The 18313-nt window shown below is 48.4% G+C and overlaps 1 protein-coding gene across 12 annotated transcripts in view; it reads left to right on the forward strand.

The window, feature by feature from the left end:
- EIF4G3 (eukaryotic translation initiation factor 4 gamma 3) overlaps positions 1 to 18313 on the forward strand; it is a 160898-nt gene that overhangs the window by 117210 nt on the left and 25375 nt on the right. For 8 of the 12 annotated variants that reach the window (XM_074161669.1, XM_074161670.1, XM_074161671.1 and 5 more), the window contains 7 exons: positions 4217 to 4305; positions 6097 to 6346; positions 8841 to 8974; positions 10169 to 10294; positions 15428 to 15598; positions 16534 to 16731; positions 17889 to 18035. In XM_074161669.1, coding sequence (XP_074017770.1) covers positions 4217 to 4305; positions 6097 to 6346; positions 8841 to 8974; positions 10169 to 10294; positions 15428 to 15598; positions 16534 to 16731; positions 17889 to 18035 — 1115 coding nt within the window. Of the gene's footprint in view, positions 1 to 4216; positions 4306 to 6096; positions 6347 to 8840; positions 8999 to 10168; positions 10295 to 11408; positions 11520 to 15427; positions 15599 to 16533; positions 16732 to 17888; positions 18036 to 18313 lie in introns of all 12 variants that reach the window. The other 4 variants (XM_074161667.1, XM_074161675.1, XM_074161668.1 and 1 more) reach the window with 2 other exon arrangements.

Below are 18313 nucleotides of genomic sequence, written 5' to 3' on the forward strand. Positions count from 1 at the left end.
GGTTTCGTAGCTGGGGGGGCTGTAACCAAGCAACTTGGGGCAGTAACTGGAAATATCTTGGAGGAATATCTCCAGCACCCAAAGCCGGAGAGTCGGAAACATAAATCAGGTATCGCCTTTCTCTTGATTTGCTGCCATAACCCACTGGGATATGTTTTCTTTCCCATGAGCTGTAAGACGATGGTGAGTCTTCGCTTTGGTTTTTAATGGCACATGGGCTGAAAAATAAAAATATAAGAGCTGGTATTAATTTATACTTAGCAGTTGGCACCCACATCAGAGAGGCCTTTGCTGTCTCGCTCGCTGGGTTCTGGACTCGCTGGCGTGGGCATCTCGGGCATCCCCTGCAGAAAGATGTCCCACCGAAGAACATGATGTCGCTGCAGAAATGGGTCTGCTGAGCAGATTTCCCCAGCGGTGACGTTATCACCAGTAACGATGGCTGGGATAGCCTGGAAAGAAGGATTTTTTTTTTTAACTCTTCCCAGTCCTTACGGCAGCTGGAGGATTAATTCAGTTGAGTTTTGCGATGGAGTTGTGCTTGTGTTGTAATTCCAATTATAAAAGAAAAGGGGAATACCTTAAAAATAGAAAGAATTAAAAGAGCGGAATAAAATAGGCAAGGACGTAAAGATGAGATATGACTTCTGATGTAGATCAGTATTTTCACTCCTGTTAATTCTCTCTTATTTTTATAAGCAGCAGCGAGCAGAGCTCTCGGTGCCGGTCAGACAGGGGAACTCGGGGTCTGCTGGGCTCCCTTCTCCAACAGAAAGAAACTACCCCCCGACGCATCAGGGCGGGAGGAAAACAGCTCTGGAAACGCATGAACACAGGCAAAAATGAACCTTCGTTTGAGAACGAATTTCCTTATTGGTCTCTATGCAAAATGCTTAATTTTTGGGGACCAGGAGATCAAGAAAAAGACCAGGAGTGTGCATGGACCTCCCTTGCCAGGGGCCAAACTGCACTCGTTACCTTTTGGTTTCTCTGTGGCTCACGTTGTGTCTCGCCGCTGAAACTCAATTTTCAGATAGTCCTGGTTGGGTTTTGGGTTTGGGAGGGTTGGCACCTAAACTCACTTTAATTTTCTCGGCACACATTAGCATAAATTCTCCTGTTGAGTCAGTTCCTGTAGCAGAAATGAGAACTCAACAGAAAAAAATAAATAAAATAAAAAATCCACTGTCTGCTATTTTAAGAGGGGAAAAATTACGTAAGGTCTCGGGAGATCTGACTTTCCCCCAGCCAGCTCCCAAACACGGCCAGGTCTCAGCGCGGGGCTCCGGGCTACGAAACCGCGGGGTGAAGCGGTGGCTGCTGCCCTGTGGGGGCTACAAGCCGAGCGCCCGGGCGAGCCCCCTCCGGCGGGGAACCCCCAAAGCAGGGCAAGGATCCGCACGGGTAAAACAAGGCAAAAGCTGCACGACTCGTTTGGGCTCGGCAGAATCCCATCCCTCATATAGCTTTCTTTTGCCAAAAAAAGGGGGGAAAAAATGTATTCTTGAGAAGCAATAACTTTAACAGCCTGAGAGCTGAGGAAGGAAACACCCCGAAGCTTTGCCAACCCCAAATCCTGAGTTTATTTCTGTGCGTTTAAAAATGAAACGTTATTTCACGCTGTGGGTGTTTTCCATAGCGTGGTTTGAGCAGAAATGGAGGGAAATTCTGTCAAATGAAAATCTTTGGGGTTAATCAATTAAATTACTTGGTTATGGCATTATTTAGGTCATTACTGTGCAGATGTGACCCCCCTCCTTGAAGAAATCCTCCCAAAGTGTGGAAGTGACATCACCAAAGAGGAAGGCATTGCGTCGTGGCAGCAGGGCTTGATGTCCAGCCTTGAAACAGCAGGTCGACTTTTGAAAAGCGCTACATTTTCACAAAATTTTAGCAGATTTCATGGTGGAGGGAACTGTGGAGCCTCGCTCAGGTCCACATTTTTCCTAAATCACAGAAATTAGCACCTGGTGGACGCCTGGTCCTTACCCAGCCCCAATTTCACCCCAGGACAGGGAGAGTAACTCTGTTTTTCCTGCGAGGGTGCGGTGAATGTCTCCGGGCAGCAGTAAAAGCTTAACCCTGGTTGCGAAGTCAAAACTGTTTTGAAATCTGTGACTTCTCAGCCTTTTCTCTCCTTTTTTGCCCCAGGAGCCCAGGGCAGCAGCAGGGCTCTGTCCTGCTCTCCGAGCTCAGCGTCCCTCCGTGGGGCGCTGCGATGGACGGGGCGGGCAGGACCTGCAGGGTTTGTCCAGCTCCTCCATGAACCACCCGTTCTGTGATCGGCCGGATCACAGAATCACGGAATTGTCAGAGTTGGAAGGGACCTCTAGGGATCATCCAGTCCAACTCCCCTTCCAAAGCAGGGTTGCCCAGAGCACATCACTCAGGGCTGCATCCAGGTGGGGCTTGAAGATCTCCAGAGAAGGGGACTCCACACCCTCCCTGGGCAGCCTGTTCCAGGGCTCTGGCACCCTCACCGGAAAGAAGTTTCTCCTCATATTTAAATGGAACTTCCCGTGTTCCAGCTTGTGCCTGTTGCCCCTTGTCCTGTCGCTGGGAACCACTGAAAAGAGTCCGGCTCCATCCTCCTTCAACCCACCCTTTAGGTACTTGTAAACATAGATAAGGTCTCCCCTCAGCCTTCTCTTCTCCAGGCTAAAGAGTCCCAGCTCTCTCAGCCTTTCCTCATCAGGGAGATACTCCAATCCCTTAATCATCTTAGTTGCCCCACGCTGGACTCTCTCCAGTAGTTCCCTGTCTCTCTTGAACTGGGGAGCCCAGAACTGGACGCAGTATTCCAGTTGTGGCCTCACCAGTGCAGAGCAGAGGGGGAGAATGACCTCCCTCCACCTACTGGCCACACTCTTCCCTACGCAGCCCAGGATCCCATTGGCCTCTTGGCCACAAGGGCACATTGCTGCCTCATGGATAGTTTACTATCCACCAGGACTCCCAGATCCTTCTCCTCTGTAGTGCTTTCTAGAAGATCCATCCCTAACCTATGTTGGTGCCTGTTTGAATATTGGAATTAGACTTCTTTTCTTTACCTTTGCTTTTTGTGGTGTTTGGTATGAAGAGAAAAATCCCTTCTCGGTGGTGATAGCTCCTGGGCCGGGGCCAGGGTGCTGGCCGCGGGGAGTCCCGCAGCCCCCGGCGTTTCTGCGCGTCCGTAGTCGCCCCCCGAACAGGGAAACGCTGTCAAGGCGCTGCTGGGCCTCGGCCGTGTCTTTTGGGGCAGCAGGAACATGGCAAATCCAGCTCCCTCTTTGCCCACAGGAAGAAAGCAGGCCGTTATTAACACTCTTTTCATTTCTCCCTAGTTGAAGAGCCTTTTAAAATTGTCTTTTATTGTGATAAAATAAGCTCACGCTGCGTTTTTTCCACAGTATCTGCTGGAAACCGAAGGCTCGAGCTGGAAATCTGTTTGCAGTAAACTTCAGTCACGGAATCGATTCTGTTTAAATACGCACATGGGCCTGGTGTCAGAATTTAAGCTGGTAGCACTTGCAACAAATTACGAGCATATTGGATTAATGGGGTTGTCTCCTCTTAATATATTGTGCGGTTTCTTTCAGCCTTCAGGGGGGGAAAAAAGTGATTGGAGAAAATCTCTGCTGATCTTAGAAATATTCTACGGCGTTTTCTTTGAATGGCTTGGCCGGGGAAATTAATGAATGGTGGAGTTGTGAACCTGCTCTTAAATTGAACTATAAATCCAGCTGAGGAGAGCCAGTGGTTGGTGGGATTGGAGGAGTTGTCCTTTTGGATGAGAAATTGGAAGTTTTGGCCAGTTCTCGGTTATGGTTTATGGTTAATATTATAATTCTCGTAATACTCCTTGAGAAAAATATATTGAGAACGATCTTCTAGATAATACTTGATCTTTGGAAAAAAGAATCTAGTTTCTGAAGGTTTTCTTTTGCCCTGCGTGATCCTTACGCTGTTGGTAACGAGCTCCTCACTTATCGCAAGTACCATTTCCAGCTTGAATGAGCAACTTGTAAAACAATTACTGTGTGTTAATGTCACACTAACGACTTTGTTATTACCGCATTGAAACAAAAAGTGGTTGTATCGAGCCGAATCCTCCGCAAAGCCGCGACTGTCCATTTTCCTGTATGTAAAACCGGAGCGCAGGAGGGAAAGGCATCCCCCACGGCCGGATTCGCTCCCTGTAAATCAGTGTTGTAATAGACGTACGCTTCCATTGCAGCCCAAACAGCTGTAACTGCACCAAAGACGTGGAAGAAACCAAAAGACCGGACCCAAGCCACTGAGGAGGGGATAGAGGCGGAAATGGAGGTAAGAGGGAACCACAGTCCTGATTTATCCACATTTAATGATGATGTTGCTCTTGAAACTGTATTTTAGACACGTTGCTTCCTAGCTGTCTCTCAGGGATCCAGAGCAGACTGATTTGGGGGGGAAGTGTGATTATTCCCCAGCTTTTCAGTGTGTTCCCTGTTGAGACTCTTCAGTTTCCTTCCTTCTGACCTAATTTAATGACTCCCAACACTGAGGAACGTGTAACCTCCAGTGAAGGGTGAGATAAAAGTGGATTTAAACCCCTTGGCACTGCCCCAGTTGGGTCCCAGCCACCATGGTGACCTTTGGTAGGTTCTGGTGATGTCATTGTGATGTCACGGCCGCAGGCTGGTTTCCGTGATAACCACCACCTGATGGAGAAGCTGGGAAAGGAAAAGATTGACGTTTTCAGGCAAAACCACCTTGACAGTAATTAGATGAGTAATGAACATCTCCCTCGCTGCTGCTCTGGTAGGGGTATTGCAGGAGGAACCTCTTTGATCGATATCCTGGGTTAAATTGGGGTTAGAATAGAGGGGGTGAGAGTAAAAATGTACAAACTCAGACTGCCCTGTGCCTGTGTAAAAACTGATGTTGGCCAGATGTGACGCAGAGGAGCGTTGCTGCTTCACTCCAAGTGTATCTTCAGTTATTAATTGTCTGCTGTTTCCTCCGTAACTCGCCCTCACCACAAACACCGTTGAACCTTCCCGCTCCAAAAGTGTGTTTGCAGAGTAACTCCAGAGCCCGGGGGATGGCACTTTATCCTCTGTATAAGCGAGGGTTTGCAGCAGATGGGCTCCTTTACGCATCAGGAATGGTACAGGAGTGCTCTCCCCTCTGTTTCTGCGGGAAAAAGAGCTTAAAATGCTCCCGTGCAGGGTATCGCGCTGTGACAGCCGCTCTGTGCGCAGTGGGAAAGCTGATGCTTGGATAATCCAAGGAAGTGAAAAGCATCCCTGTGGTCCTTCTCCAGCAAGAGAGGAGGGTGTTTCTGGGGCTGCGCCAGAGAATTTGTACTCTGTACACTTTCTTCATCATTTATTAGAGGAATCTTCTCTCCTGGACCATGTGGCATTTTCACCAAAGCTAATTTTTCAGGGTACTCCCTCAAAAAATCTTCAAAAAGCGTTTTAGGATGTAGTGCCGGTGGGCAGGGAGGCGAAAGGATCGAGAGCCTCTTCCGGAGCATCCTCAACAAAGCCTTTCCTTTTTTTAATGCTTTTTGCCGCATTGGGATTTCTCCGGGAAGACTCACGTTCCTGCTGCCTCCTCTGGACGCAGAACAAGGCTGTGTCCTCGGGGAGTTCTACAAGGAACAGCCAGGGATGCTGTTAAAGGAGTTTTCCTGAAACTGAGATGCTGAAGTTGTGGCTGTGTGTTGTATTACCTTCTTCATTAGGATCTGCTCCAATTAGCAGCGTAGATTTAAAGGAGGGATCCCCCAGAACGACGTGGTGTCCCTGTAAAGTACCCAGTGAGCTGCAGAAGAAGTGAGGTTGTCTTTCTGAGCTGGGATTGCTCATGGCTCTCGTGTTATAGAGCACAACAGTTCCTTCCTTCCAATCCCAGTAGCTCCTGGGGATTTCATGGGCAGCACTAAGTCTTTCCAGTTATATTTTTAATTATCGTGAACAAAGCTCTAAATAACCTGGTTGTTCCAGATCTATGTGTAAGATGCACACACATTCCTGTTAGGCACAAAAATGTCGTATGAATAAATGAGGAGCCGTTTCTCGTGCTTTGAGTTTTGGCAGGATGTTTCTAACGTCACCTCTGTGTTTCCAGCCTAAAGTAGAAGAGGACCTTTCAGGTGACAAAGTACTTGAATCTGACCAGGAGAAAATGAGCCATGGGTTTCAACTGGAGAGAGACCCCTCTGAGCTTAAAAAAGCGAAACCTGTGGAAGAAAACGGCGAGCAGGAGGCAGAACCTGTCCGGAATGGCGCCGAGAGCGTTTCAGAGGGAGAAGGAACCGATGCAAACTCCGGCTTCACGGAGAGCTCCAGTGAAGGACCCGTGTACCAGTACAAACCAGGTAAATCCTGTTCCAGACTCTTACTCACTTGGATTTCTGCCTCTCCCTCCTCCGGGGATCCTCCCCGTTCCCAGTGTGGCCGGAGGGGCTGCAGCGTTTCACCCTGTCCAGCTCTGCCAGCTCCCACAGGCTCGGAGACACCTTCTCGGGGAGCACAAAGGGAAAATTGCTTTTTCTTGTGCTGGTGGCAACAAAGAGAAGAGAAAATCCCCAGTTCCTTGAATTTATTTCCCGTGTGGATGTTGGCTGCAGCGCAGTGAAAATGGCGGTGAATTGCTTCCCCTGTGACCGACAGCTGAGAACCATCCAAGAAATTCCGTATAAGCGGAATTTTTAAATAAGAGAATACTTAAACCTCTTATTCTTAAATAAGAGATCTGAAAGTTCCGATTGGGTCCTCAATACGAGTATGTGTGTTCATATAAATTTGATTTCCTGGCTAAGCAGTTGCCCAGATCTTCAGATTCCTAGAAGAGAAGGGAATAGAAAGAAACAGTTTGTGGTTTCCAGTCCAGGCTCTGCCATTGAGCTGCGACCGTGCGGGTCTTCGGATAAACCAACTCAGTGGTGGGCTCACAGGATCCGGTCCTTTCGCTGCTATTTAGCACTGGATATAGTCTACCTAAGGGGTATTTTTGTTATTTATTAAGATACTTAATTTGTAGACCTGAACCTCTATTAATTCATCTCATTAAGAGAGACCTTGAGACTGGCTTCTCAGTCGCTATCAATTTTTAAGCCATTTCTTATTCAGGTGAAGCTCCGTCCAAATAAATTAGTCATTTTCTTAGGAGCCCAGAAATTAAAGAGACTAAAACAGAATAAAGAAGGACCTTGAGAGCCCAGACAAGGTATCAGGAAGGAACAGCACCATTTAGTGATTACACTGCGGTTGTTATTTCAACGACACCTTGTTCTGAAAGAGACCCGAGTTGCTTTTCTGGTATTAATTTGGTGGTATCGCATCGTTAGGAGAAAGCGTCTTGATGGTTTGCCGCGCGCTTCCGATAGCTTACCAGGTAATTAGTTGAGCACATCTTGGAGTTAATCCATAACTCATCAGCCATCTCTCAGTGCAGTCGGAGGATCCGGGTCAGGGCTGGAGGGGCTGGATGGATCCCTCGGAAAGCGACACGCGTCGGACTCTGCTGCAGGGCAGACCCAGCCACTTGGTGCCATAATCCTCGATTTCAGCTCTGCTCTTTGTAAAATTGGGGATTTTTGCCTTTTGGCCGACCATGAGAGGAATTTTGTGTACCCCAGTCTCTCAGGCCACTGTGATGCTGCCCGGCTGCTTTTCACCTTAAAACAGCTTGTTAAGATCTTTCCAGGAGAAGGAAATTGTGCAGATAAACTGTCTCTTGCTGCTGTTGGTACTTTTCCACGATGACCGGAGGGTGGCACAGGTCTCAGCAGCTGGCCGGGAATTCTAGCTGGGACACAGCAAGCCAGGCAAACCATCCTCTGCCCCCTTTTATCCCGAAGCTCCGTAGAAATAAAACTGCACAAAGACCTAAAAATTGTCATTACTTTTGTGTATTTTCATTCCCAGTTATTCCAACTCATCACTTGAAATGAGTTCTGTTTGTGGTCTCAGTGGGGATGAGGGTGGTGAGAACCCAGAGACCTGAAGCCGGTGATCAGGGACTGAAATAAAGAATTAATAGCAGAACCTTAACAGGTTGGATAAAGGCAAAGCAGCACTGGTTGGCATCAGCGAAATCCAAAGGTGGCATCTCGTACAGATGTTTTCCTTCAGATAAAACCGCGGGGCCTGAGGGGTGACCCTGGCTGCTGAGCGGGTCCCTGTTTTCCTTCTTAACTTCAAACCAAGCACAGGCAGCAGAGACGGTCCTGGCTCCAGGCTGCCAGGGGCTGCTTTTCCTCGCGCTGAAATGGCTCTAGGTTTAGCTTTTGATTTGCATCAGGCAAGGTCCTCTGTACCGCGGCTCTCCTGCCCAGAAAGCCCTCTGAAAAAAAAGGGGTGAAAAGTTGTAATTCTCAGAGCGTGGCTCATGGTTGTGTGTTTTCTCTTGGTTCCCACCGTTATCTCCGGCGTGGGTTGGTAAAGACTTGGTGTTTTCATGTTTTCAAAGGATATTTTTGTTCCACACGGTGCTCTCCTTGGCTCGGCATTTATTGCTGCCTTTTACACAAAACCAGCTGCTTCAACTTCTGCATTTTCACCCAGAAACTGGGAATCGATCCCATTTCATCATATCGCACGAGAGAGTGAAAGTCAGAGTTAAAAACAAGGTGACGTGGGTTAAAACTGGAATTAACGATTGGCTCCGTGTGTGGCTGCTGCTGGGGTTGCCTCTGTTCCCCCCATTGTTTATGTTCCTGTAACGCGATGTATATTCCCCTCCTTCAAAATGATAATAAATTAAAATTTCCCAAGGAGCTGTGACAATCTCTTCCCTTTGCATTTACTGGAGATGGCTCTCGGAGGGTTTTGTTACCTGTGGATCTCAGGAACCTTCTCTCCTTATAGAGCAGTGGAAGCCCCTGGATCCGGAGGGGAAGAAACAGTACGACCGGGAATTCCTCCTGGATTTCCAGTTCATGCCTGCCTGTATCCAAAAGCCTGAGGGGCTGCCTCCCATAAGCGATGTGGTTCTCGACAAGGTGAGAGGAGAGCCGATAAAACAGGTACGTGTGGTTTTTTAAAATATAAATGAATATAAATAAAGCTGCTTTATTCCTTGCCCATTTCAATGCAGGCTTTTGTTGGGAAGGGGAAATAATTTGGGTGATGTCACATCACTAAATTCTTCAAATAGAGGCGCTGGCACCTAATGAAGGTGCACAGATGATTTAAAACCAAATTTAAAACCAAGCATTTTTAATGGTCTCTGTCTGGATTAAGCTATACCGGGTTGTTATTAAAATGGAAAGTGATAGAGCTGTGAAGACGCAAGGATATAAGCAAAGCAAGACTGAACGGGGAGGCGGTGTCTTTCCTTAGATCAATTCTGCGGTTACAAAGCGGAGGCTGCTTTGGGGCAAACTCTTTGTTTTGGTCTGACATGTCAGTGTTTATGAGCTGAGCTGATAAAAGATCTTTAAACCCTCGATGCTCAGAAAGTTTTGTGATTTTTATCCAGCCTCATTACAGCTGTGATTTTCTCCGCTGGATTTCTGCGCTTATTGAAATACTTGTTATTTCTGAAGTGCTGACACCAAGACCTTATTCTCCGTCTCAGTTAGAGCTCTGTAGTTCATTGATTTTGATGTGACCGGTACAGACTCTCCAGATTCAAGCACAGATGAGAACGTTGGGGATTCTCATGAGCAGAAACATTTCCACTCTGAATTTCATACCCAGAAAATGCAAAATTATTTCATGCTAAAATTATTTCATCCACTTACTAGTTTTCCGTGATTGCTTCTGGCTGCTCTGGCTGCGTTGGAGCTTCCTCTGCTCGGTCACCCGTCTGTCTCGTTAACACAAAAGACATTTGTTTAAGGGAAGGTGGCGGTTTTATGATCCTGAGCCACGACTATCACATTCATTTTGCAGAAGACGGGCCCGTGTTGCCATAATTTTATCCTCCATAAGTCACGCTCAGCCTTGAAATGTTTCTGAACTCCCCCTATTTCCTCAGCAGTCACCTGTGGAAAGCATATTTTAAATTAAATGCATATTTTCAGTGTAAGTGTGGATACATAAAACTTGCATAGCTTGTTAAAAGCATTAATTTGGATATTAAATATGAATATTATGGTTTAGCAGAGATTGCCTGTAGACTTCGCATGATCTTTGGGAACCAAAGCACCCACTGACTGGACCCGGTCTGTTTGTTGTGCTCCACGATGCAGGTCAATCAGCCGAAATTGCCGCTGAGAACTCTGGACCCTCGGATTCTGCCTCGAGGACCAGACTTCACGCCAGCCTTCGCTGATTTTGGGAGGCAAACCTCTGGTGGAAGAAACGTAGCTGGAAGTGTGAGTTTTCCCCAACTTGCTAATTTAAAAATTGGCCTTAAACACCGATGAAGTCCGTCCTCACGTTTTTGGGGCCTCTTCCGATGCTGCGGTGGTTCTGGTTTTGTCAGGATGGATGCGAGGGGGATGTTTTCTTGGCTGTCAAAATGTAGGCAAATTAGAAAAACATTGCAGCTGTTTTTAACTGGTACGTATTGGTCTTAAATGGGTTTGATCTCCTTCCCCATTTCCCGTGGTTGTGGAAACGTGTTTCCGCGCTGAGGACCTGGCGGTCACGCGTGTGCGAACACACATTTCTCCTACAGCAGCCCGGCGTCGGTGTGTGTCATCCCAGGAGGCTGCTCTATAAAAGGTGCCGATAGAGCAAACAGAATTTACTAACCAAAAAAACCCCGAATATACACAGCGCCTGTGTATGTTCTTGCTTTCTCTGTGCTTCTACTTGTTGCTTTGCTTTGGTCACTTCCTTCCTTGTTTTCCTGCCTTTTCCTCTGCTTTTCTTTCACTTTCTCTTCTCTTCCCTGTGTCTGGCTTTGCCCAAACTCCGAAATCCCTCTCTGAATTCTTCCTCCATGCCTTTGCTGTCTCTTTTTCTCGGGGTGCAAATGCCCCCCAGACAGCCACAGCGGGAGGATGGAGGCTGCCTCCTCTAGGTGCGATCATTGATTTTTTTCATCGTCTTATCTCTTAAGATACATCCAGTGTATCCATCCAGATATATCTAATGGCGTAGCCATCATTTATCTGTCAAAACTGCTGGTTTCAGAAGAGTTCACTGAATAACCTTGACTTCCAAGCGTGCAGACATCCCGGAGGCTCGGAGTCAAAGCCAGCGGTTTTGAGTTGATGTGACATTTCTGGTTTGAGAGCGGTCTCGTGGCCGGGGCCTCGGTTCTGGGGCACCACAGCCGTGTCTTGGTGTAGCTTCGGTGTTGCGGTTTCTCTCGAGGCACCACCCGGTCCCGAAACCTCGACGCTGTTTGAGGTCGACGTCGCTTCCCGTATTTAGGACTTGCAGGTTGTACTCCGGCGCCTCCTCTCCTTTCGTGTGCTGAATGTCCCCAAACCTCTCGGCATCTCCGTAACGTCCCTGTCGCTCTTTCTCTTTCCGCAGGCCTGCAAAGTGCAGAGCAACCCTGGATTGCCCTCCCTGGCTCGGTGCGGGTCCCCAGCATGCCCTCTCTTGGTCTCGCCTCACCCACCATTGAGGAACCTGCCGATAGGGGTAAGCCAAATCCCCCCTTTTCCCCACCCAAGTCTTTGCACCTTTTTGTAGAGTTGTCTTTTTCCCTCACGCCCACTGTTGATAAAGAACGACTGGCAGAAAACTTTACAAAAAGGTGCAACGGTGTTTTTAAAAAAATAAAAAAATTAAAAAAATAATAAAAAAAAAAAAGAAACAAGACTTGCATTGTACCCCTCTAGGCAGTCTTCAGTGGTGGGTGGGACATCACCAGCTGAGGGCATGCTGGGACGTTGGCCTGAGCGGGATCCGCGAGGGGTCTGCACTTTGCAGACCTGTGGAAAGGGGGAGAAAAGGTAAGTCCCGCTTACCCCGTTCATTTGGAGCATTCAGCACATAACATACATCTTACATTTGCGCCTTCCCAGAGTAGAAGCCTTTCTTTGCGGATTTTTTTTTTCTGGAGGAGGGTTGGAAGGGAGCGTTGTTTACCAAGCCCTGCTGGCCTGTGAGGGCGGCGGTGAGAGGATGAGAGAGGGTTTTCAGGCCCGAGCAAAATCAGACGTTTTCTTCTCGTAAAGCATGGCAAAACTCTGCGTGTTCGCTCTCTGTCCACTCAGTCATTCCACCTCCGCACAGGCCATGCCCATAAACCATTAAACCCCACTGCCTCTTCCTCGCCCTCCAAATAATGCCCAGCAGCTCGGCGCTAACAAGCTTTCGGCACGTCGAGAATCTTTTGTTTTGCTTCCTCGGCTTTTGTCTTTATTTCCTTCTTTTCGCTTAAGCGTATTGTATTGGCTGTTTTTAGAACTAACAAGTTTCACGTCAAACAGCACAAGGGGTGTAATTACACAGGAACGAAACGCAGCTGATAAAGGCTTTCTGATGTAGAGGAGAAGTTCGATGAGTGCGGTGGGAAACAAGAGGCAAACATGGAGAAGTAGGGCTGGAGAGGACGGGTCCATCCCCGCGCTCCGAGGCAGGGTCTGCTTCTATCCTTCCTGAGGGGTGACGGAAACTCGAGTTGCCCCGATTCTTGTGCTTCCCGGGAAGGCAGAGTCGCTCCTGGCATCTAAGCTCAATTTCACCTTCTGGGTTTGAAGCCTGTTGTAGAGGGAGAAGCAGGTCTTTAATTTCTTGGATGTTTTTTAAGCCGTTACCGTGACTTGTGTCCTGGGAGCGGGTTGTGCGGGAGAGCACCCGATCGTGCCGTGTTCCGGGAGTTCTTGGCTCCTCTGCAGGAGGATTGTCCTTCTTTCTTCCAGCGTTCCTTTTTCCCCTCCCTTCACCCCCAGGACGGGTAATTCAGATGAATGTAGTGACATCTGGTAAGCACTTCTCCGTGCCTTTGGGGGAAAATATTGTTTCAGTGCAAGCTGTAGCGCTGCAACGGCAGGTGCTACAGAACCATTACTATTTACTTGGACAGGGTTACAAAAAGGAGGCCAGGCATGAGCTCAAGCGCCGCTTTAACTTGCTGCCTTATAAATTTGGAACCAAAAAACCCCAGATTTTTTCCTGTTATAACTTTGGTCCAAATATTAGTACATGTTCAAAGGAGGCTTCTCTCCACTGCTTTTAAAACATAATCAAACAGTTTGAATCAAGTTTATTCCCAGATATTAAAAAAAAAAAATACAATCTTAAAGAAAGTCTTTGTTCTATTAATGTGCTTAAATGTCTGGTCTCGAAGGCAGGCAGGTTTGAGGAGGCCATGACGTGCGAGATGTTCAGGAGACGCGGGAGCGCTCCCTGCATCTGTCAGTTCTGCGAGGGAAACGGTCACCCCCTCGGGGAGCGGCGTTTGCTCTGGGAGCCAGCGGCTCGGCTGTGGTGGACCCGTACCCGAGGAAGCGCCGTGTCTCTGGCTTTCTTCTCTCGTCGGCTTTGCCCGTGTTCCTGGGGAGAATGAGCCCAAACGCTCTGATTTCAGGGCCCGCTGCCGGTCTGGCTGCGGTTACCGAGCTTTCCCTGGGCACGGAGGTGTGTGGTGAGCTCTTGGGCGCGTGGCTGAAACCGGTCGGTTTTCTCTTGCATTATTGTCTGGTTTTGAAGCTGGAGGGAAGTTTCTTCTTTCCACGATCATACATTTGCAGCGTGGTTAGAACCTGGGCAGCAAAAATTGTGTGAAATTGCATAAAAAGATGAGGTGACATCCCGACACAGGGCTGCAAAGCAGACTTTGCTGCGTCGCACTGGTGTCGGTCAGGGCTCTGGGTGGGAGCAGAGAGGGGTCATCGGGAGGGACTGACAACTGTTTTTGGAAGGTGTCCCAACACACAAGAGCATGGTGAAGGCTCCCCCTTCTCGCTGTCTCCTCCCACTGTTGGTTTCTCGGAGCGATCGACTCGCGCGGTTGTGTTGTTACAGTCACGACTTGCACCCAAAAAGGTTGGAACAATGTGAGGGGTTATTTCTGTGCGTGACGGTGGGATCTGAGGGGAGGGCTCCGTAGGTGGTGGAGCAGGACGGGAACACGCTGCACCGCGCAGCCCTCTGCCAGGCATCGCCTCGGCCTATGGAGCGTGTCACGGCGTGAGGCCGTTGTCTTCTGACAGCATCCTATTCGAGGTCATTGTCTTCTGACAACATCGTGTTCTGTTGCTGTTATCACATAACAAAGCCCAAAGGAGAACTCCAGCAATGACGGTGATTATGTTCATATGGTTTCATCGGTGGCGCACATTTACATCATCGAAGCCAAGTGGTTCAAATCACAGATACAAGCTCCTGCCTTTAAGAAGGATTGTTGCTTTTTTTAAATTGCGCAAAAACAGGTTTGGGGCTGATATATGGCGTGAGGAGCACCAGGAAAGAGCCTCTGCTCCTGTATCCAGTGAAGTTGTTTGAATAACTGAGGTGGTTTTGCCTCTGATGCTCGTTGAATCCCTTTGTCAAACAAAGGAATGTGTTAAGAGGTCCATCTTTCCCGTGGAGGCTGCCTGTGGCCCCCTGAGGAGATCCATTACTGCTGTGGAGAGTAACGGGGTTTGATAATGGAGTTTTGTGGCTGCGCTAATTTTTACATTGAGGTTGGACTTTTCTAATAAATGAGTTCATAAATCATAGAGTCATAGAATGGTTAGAGTTGGAAGGGACCTATGAATATGAAGGAGCACAGGGGAAGAATAACCTGCCAACAACATTTGGTACCTTTAGTCCTTAATCGGAAGCTCCAAGATGGTGAAGAGGGAGTTGGGGGTGTCTTGTGCCCCATCACTTGTACAACTGATGGAAAACTCCCCAGATTTGGCAGTTTTCATACCTGATTTGGGCTGGAAGAGCATCACGTTATACAGGATCGCAGAGAAGCGCTTGATGCTGTTTCAGACAAAGTACTGTGTTTCCCTTTCTTCTTGTGAGGCTACAAAGGATTTGATCCACATCTGTTAGGATCCGAATTTCTACAGCGCAGGAGCAGCACTGATGCTCCATTCACTGTGTTTTATATAATTCCTGTCTCAAAATGGCTCTGTTCGAAGCAGCCTCCAGTAAAACTTCATATTTTTGGCAGAGCTGCTAATTTACCATTATCTAATTGCTTGGGGTGGCACATTCGAAGTCCTCACACCTGTAAGGGCTGATTGAATCCTTAAATACGCCTTTGCTCTGGTGTCAGTTTTGCTCTCCTGGCTTTCGAGAGGCTGTTTCGGCCAGTCAGGGTCAGTCCTGCAGCGCTTAAGCCGTGTCTGGAGCATCACCAATGCGTGCAGGCAGTGGCCATCCCGGATCTGTTTCGGGAAAAGCTGCCCAAGAGGAACATGTTGGGTGTCTTTGTGTTCCCTGTGACCATCCCGGCCCGCGGCGCTGGGTCGGAGGGACCCCCAAAGTCCTAGAAGTTGCTGGTGGTTGGCGTAGCCGTCAGCGGGTGTTGGCGTGCGCCCTGGAGTGCTTTATCACGATGCGAGTTGAAAAAGAGGATATAACAAGGAATGTTTTTGTCCTAGTTGTTGAATGTTGGACCGAGGAGATCTCAGCCAGGCCAGAGGAGAGAGCCCAGGAAGATCATCACTGTGTGTGTGAAGGAGGACGTCCACCTGAAGAAGGCAGAGAACGCCTGGAAGCCCAGCCTGAAGAGAGAAAACCAAACGGAGGACCCAGAAAACGTCAAAACCCAGGTGAGAGCTTTAGCAAGCACTTCTGAGCACAGCAGCCTGTAGGAGAAGAGGGATGTAATTTGCCTTTGCTGTTGTGTAAGACAGTAAAAAAGGGCAATGAATTCCAGTCTGAATCACGGCTTTCCCTACCTTGATTATTTTCTTTCATGTGTTTATTCTTAACCTGGAGTTTAAATGGCAATCCTGAATATTAAGTGAGTCTAAACAGGGAACACCAGACAACCTACTACCTCTCTTCCAGGGTAGTTTTTCTATTGCTATTTTACTAGAATATTTCTGTCTCCGTTCTAAAGCAAACAACCTCAAACTTTCAGCACAGAACTTGCTTTTCATCCCCTTTTAGACTGCGTTTCTGCCCTGAACCTCGGCAAGACTGAGGTTCCTCTGTCAGTGTGTCCTGCCCAGCCCAACAGCGCCGTCTCTGAAGCTTTCTCTGTGTCTCTCTCCTCCGTGGGGCGGCCGCTCTGGGCGGAGGTGTTTGCCTGGTGGTCAGACTTGTAATTTATTGGATGAGTTGGGATGGTCTTGAAGGACACTGGAATTCTGTTCTTGGGGCTGACGGCAGCGTTGTTGACCTCATTATCATTCCGGTTAGGGGAAAAAGAAGTGCCTTAAAGTAAATATAGAAGTTGATTACCACTAGTTGAGGGAGAAGGTGGCCACTCCCTGTTCATTTATATCTCATGGCTAAATTGATATCAAGAAGAATTACTTCAGCTGGGTGACAGCAAGGGCTTTGTGCCTCGGTCGTTCTTGGAAAAGGCACTTGGGCATATCCAAAAATCCTTGGTCCTTGGTCGCCGGTTGCTGAGTTAGAGCTGGAGCTGGGCTGTGCACAAACGCATGTCTGTGTGTAACTCAGCTTCCTAGAAGCCCTCTAGGACATCTCCTCCGTTCACCTTTAAGCTTGTTCCTGAAGTTTTCCTGTCCTTTAGGAGCTGTTCCGCAAGGTACGAAGCATCTTGAACAAGCTGACGCCCCAGATGTTCAACCAGCTGATGAAGCAAGTGACAGACCTGACGGTAGATACAGAGGAGAGGCTGAAAGGAGTCATCGACCTGGTCTTCGAGAAGGCTATCGATGAGCCCAGCTTCTCGGTGGCGTACGCCAACATGTGCAGGTGTCTTGTAACGGTAAGAGCCGCCAAAGTCAAATGGGAAACTCCTCTGCACAGGTGAATGTTCTGCATGTTATCCCCATCAACTGATTGGCAGTAACATAAACATGGCAAGAGCAGAGTTAAATGTTAGGTTCTGAACGTAAGTAAAAATAATTTACGTGAGGGATTTCTTCTCCATCCGTTGGCCGTGCCTGCGGGCAGGGGCCGCGCTTGCAGGGATGTGGTGTTTGGAGCTGAGGACACCGAGCACTTGGCCCTGCCTGGTCACACCATGCAATGAGTCGTGTTTGGAAAGTCCCGTTTCTCTCTCTCGTTTCGAAGGAGAGCCCAAGGTGCCGAGCCAAGCTTGGGACAGATAGTTTTCAGATGGGGAATTTGGGACAAAATAACCCCTTTCTCCCCCCGATTCTTCATGATATAGAATCATAGATTGGTTTGGGTTGGAAGGGACATTAAAGCCCATCCGGTCCCACCACCTGCCCTGGGCAGGGACACCTCCCACCACACCAGGTCCCACAAAGCCCCCTCCAACCTGGCCTTGAACCCCTCCGGGGATGGGGCAGCCACAGCTTCTCTGGGCAGCCTGGGCCAGGCTCTCACCACCCTCACAGCAAAGAAGTTCTTCCCCACATCTCATCTCCATCTCCCCTCTTTCAGTGTAAAATCATTACTCCCCATCCTATGGCTCCCCTCCCTGATCCAGAGTCCCTCCCCAGCTTTCCTGGAGCCCCTTGAGGGACTGGAAGGGGCTCTAAGGTCTCCCCGGAGCCTTCTCTTCTCCAGGCTGAACCCCCCCAGCTCTCTCAGCCTGTCCTCACAGCAGAGGGGCTCCAGCCCTCAGATCAGTGTGGTGAAGGAGCACGGCTCCAGAGCCCTCAGCACATAACAGAGTGTTTTTAAGCAGCGTGTCTTTTAAAGGATCCCATGAATGGAAATGTAATCTGTCTGGGGGCGGAGGTGGTGTCAGCCAAGTTTTGAGTGCGACTTTACATATGAAATGTAAAACTCCGCTGGAAATCATGACGTGACGCTCGACTGTCAGAGCCCTGCAAACTTGCGTTGCTGAATATGAAGTGCTTAATAAAATGTAATGGATGGCTTGTAGGAAACCTCGCTCGTGTGTAGAGTTTAGCCCTATTTCTGCTGACGGTTTTCTTCCTTCTCCTGCAGCTGAAGGTGCCCATGGCAGACAAACCTGGGAGCACAGTAAATTTCCGCAAGTTGCTGTTAAATCGCTGCCAGAAGGAGTTTGAAAAGGACAAGGCTGACGATGACGTCTTTGAAAAGAAGCAGAAAGAACTTGAAGCTGCTACCACTGTAAGTGGTTTGTTTTTTTTTCCCATAAATTCTCAGAGCTCCCTCTGAAAATTTCTCTTTTGAAGATGGCAGTCGATTTGGGGAGGGGGGAGGAATTTTGGAGCGTTTCATTCCATCACTGTGACTGAGTATAATAAAAAATATTTGCCTTGATTAGCGGGTTTATATCAGCCTCCGTTTGGTTTTTAGGAGAAAAAAAGACTACACAGGGACAACAGCAGCTATAAACATAGAATTGGATCTTTTGAAGGGTTCTGTGCTCTGCAAACGTGGTTTTT

This window comes from Numenius arquata, chromosome 20 (assembly GCF_964106895.1).
Source record: "Numenius arquata chromosome 20, bNumArq3.hap1.1, whole genome shotgun sequence".
In the NCBI taxonomy this organism is placed as follows: Eukaryota; Metazoa; Chordata; class Aves; order Charadriiformes; family Scolopacidae; genus Numenius; species Numenius arquata.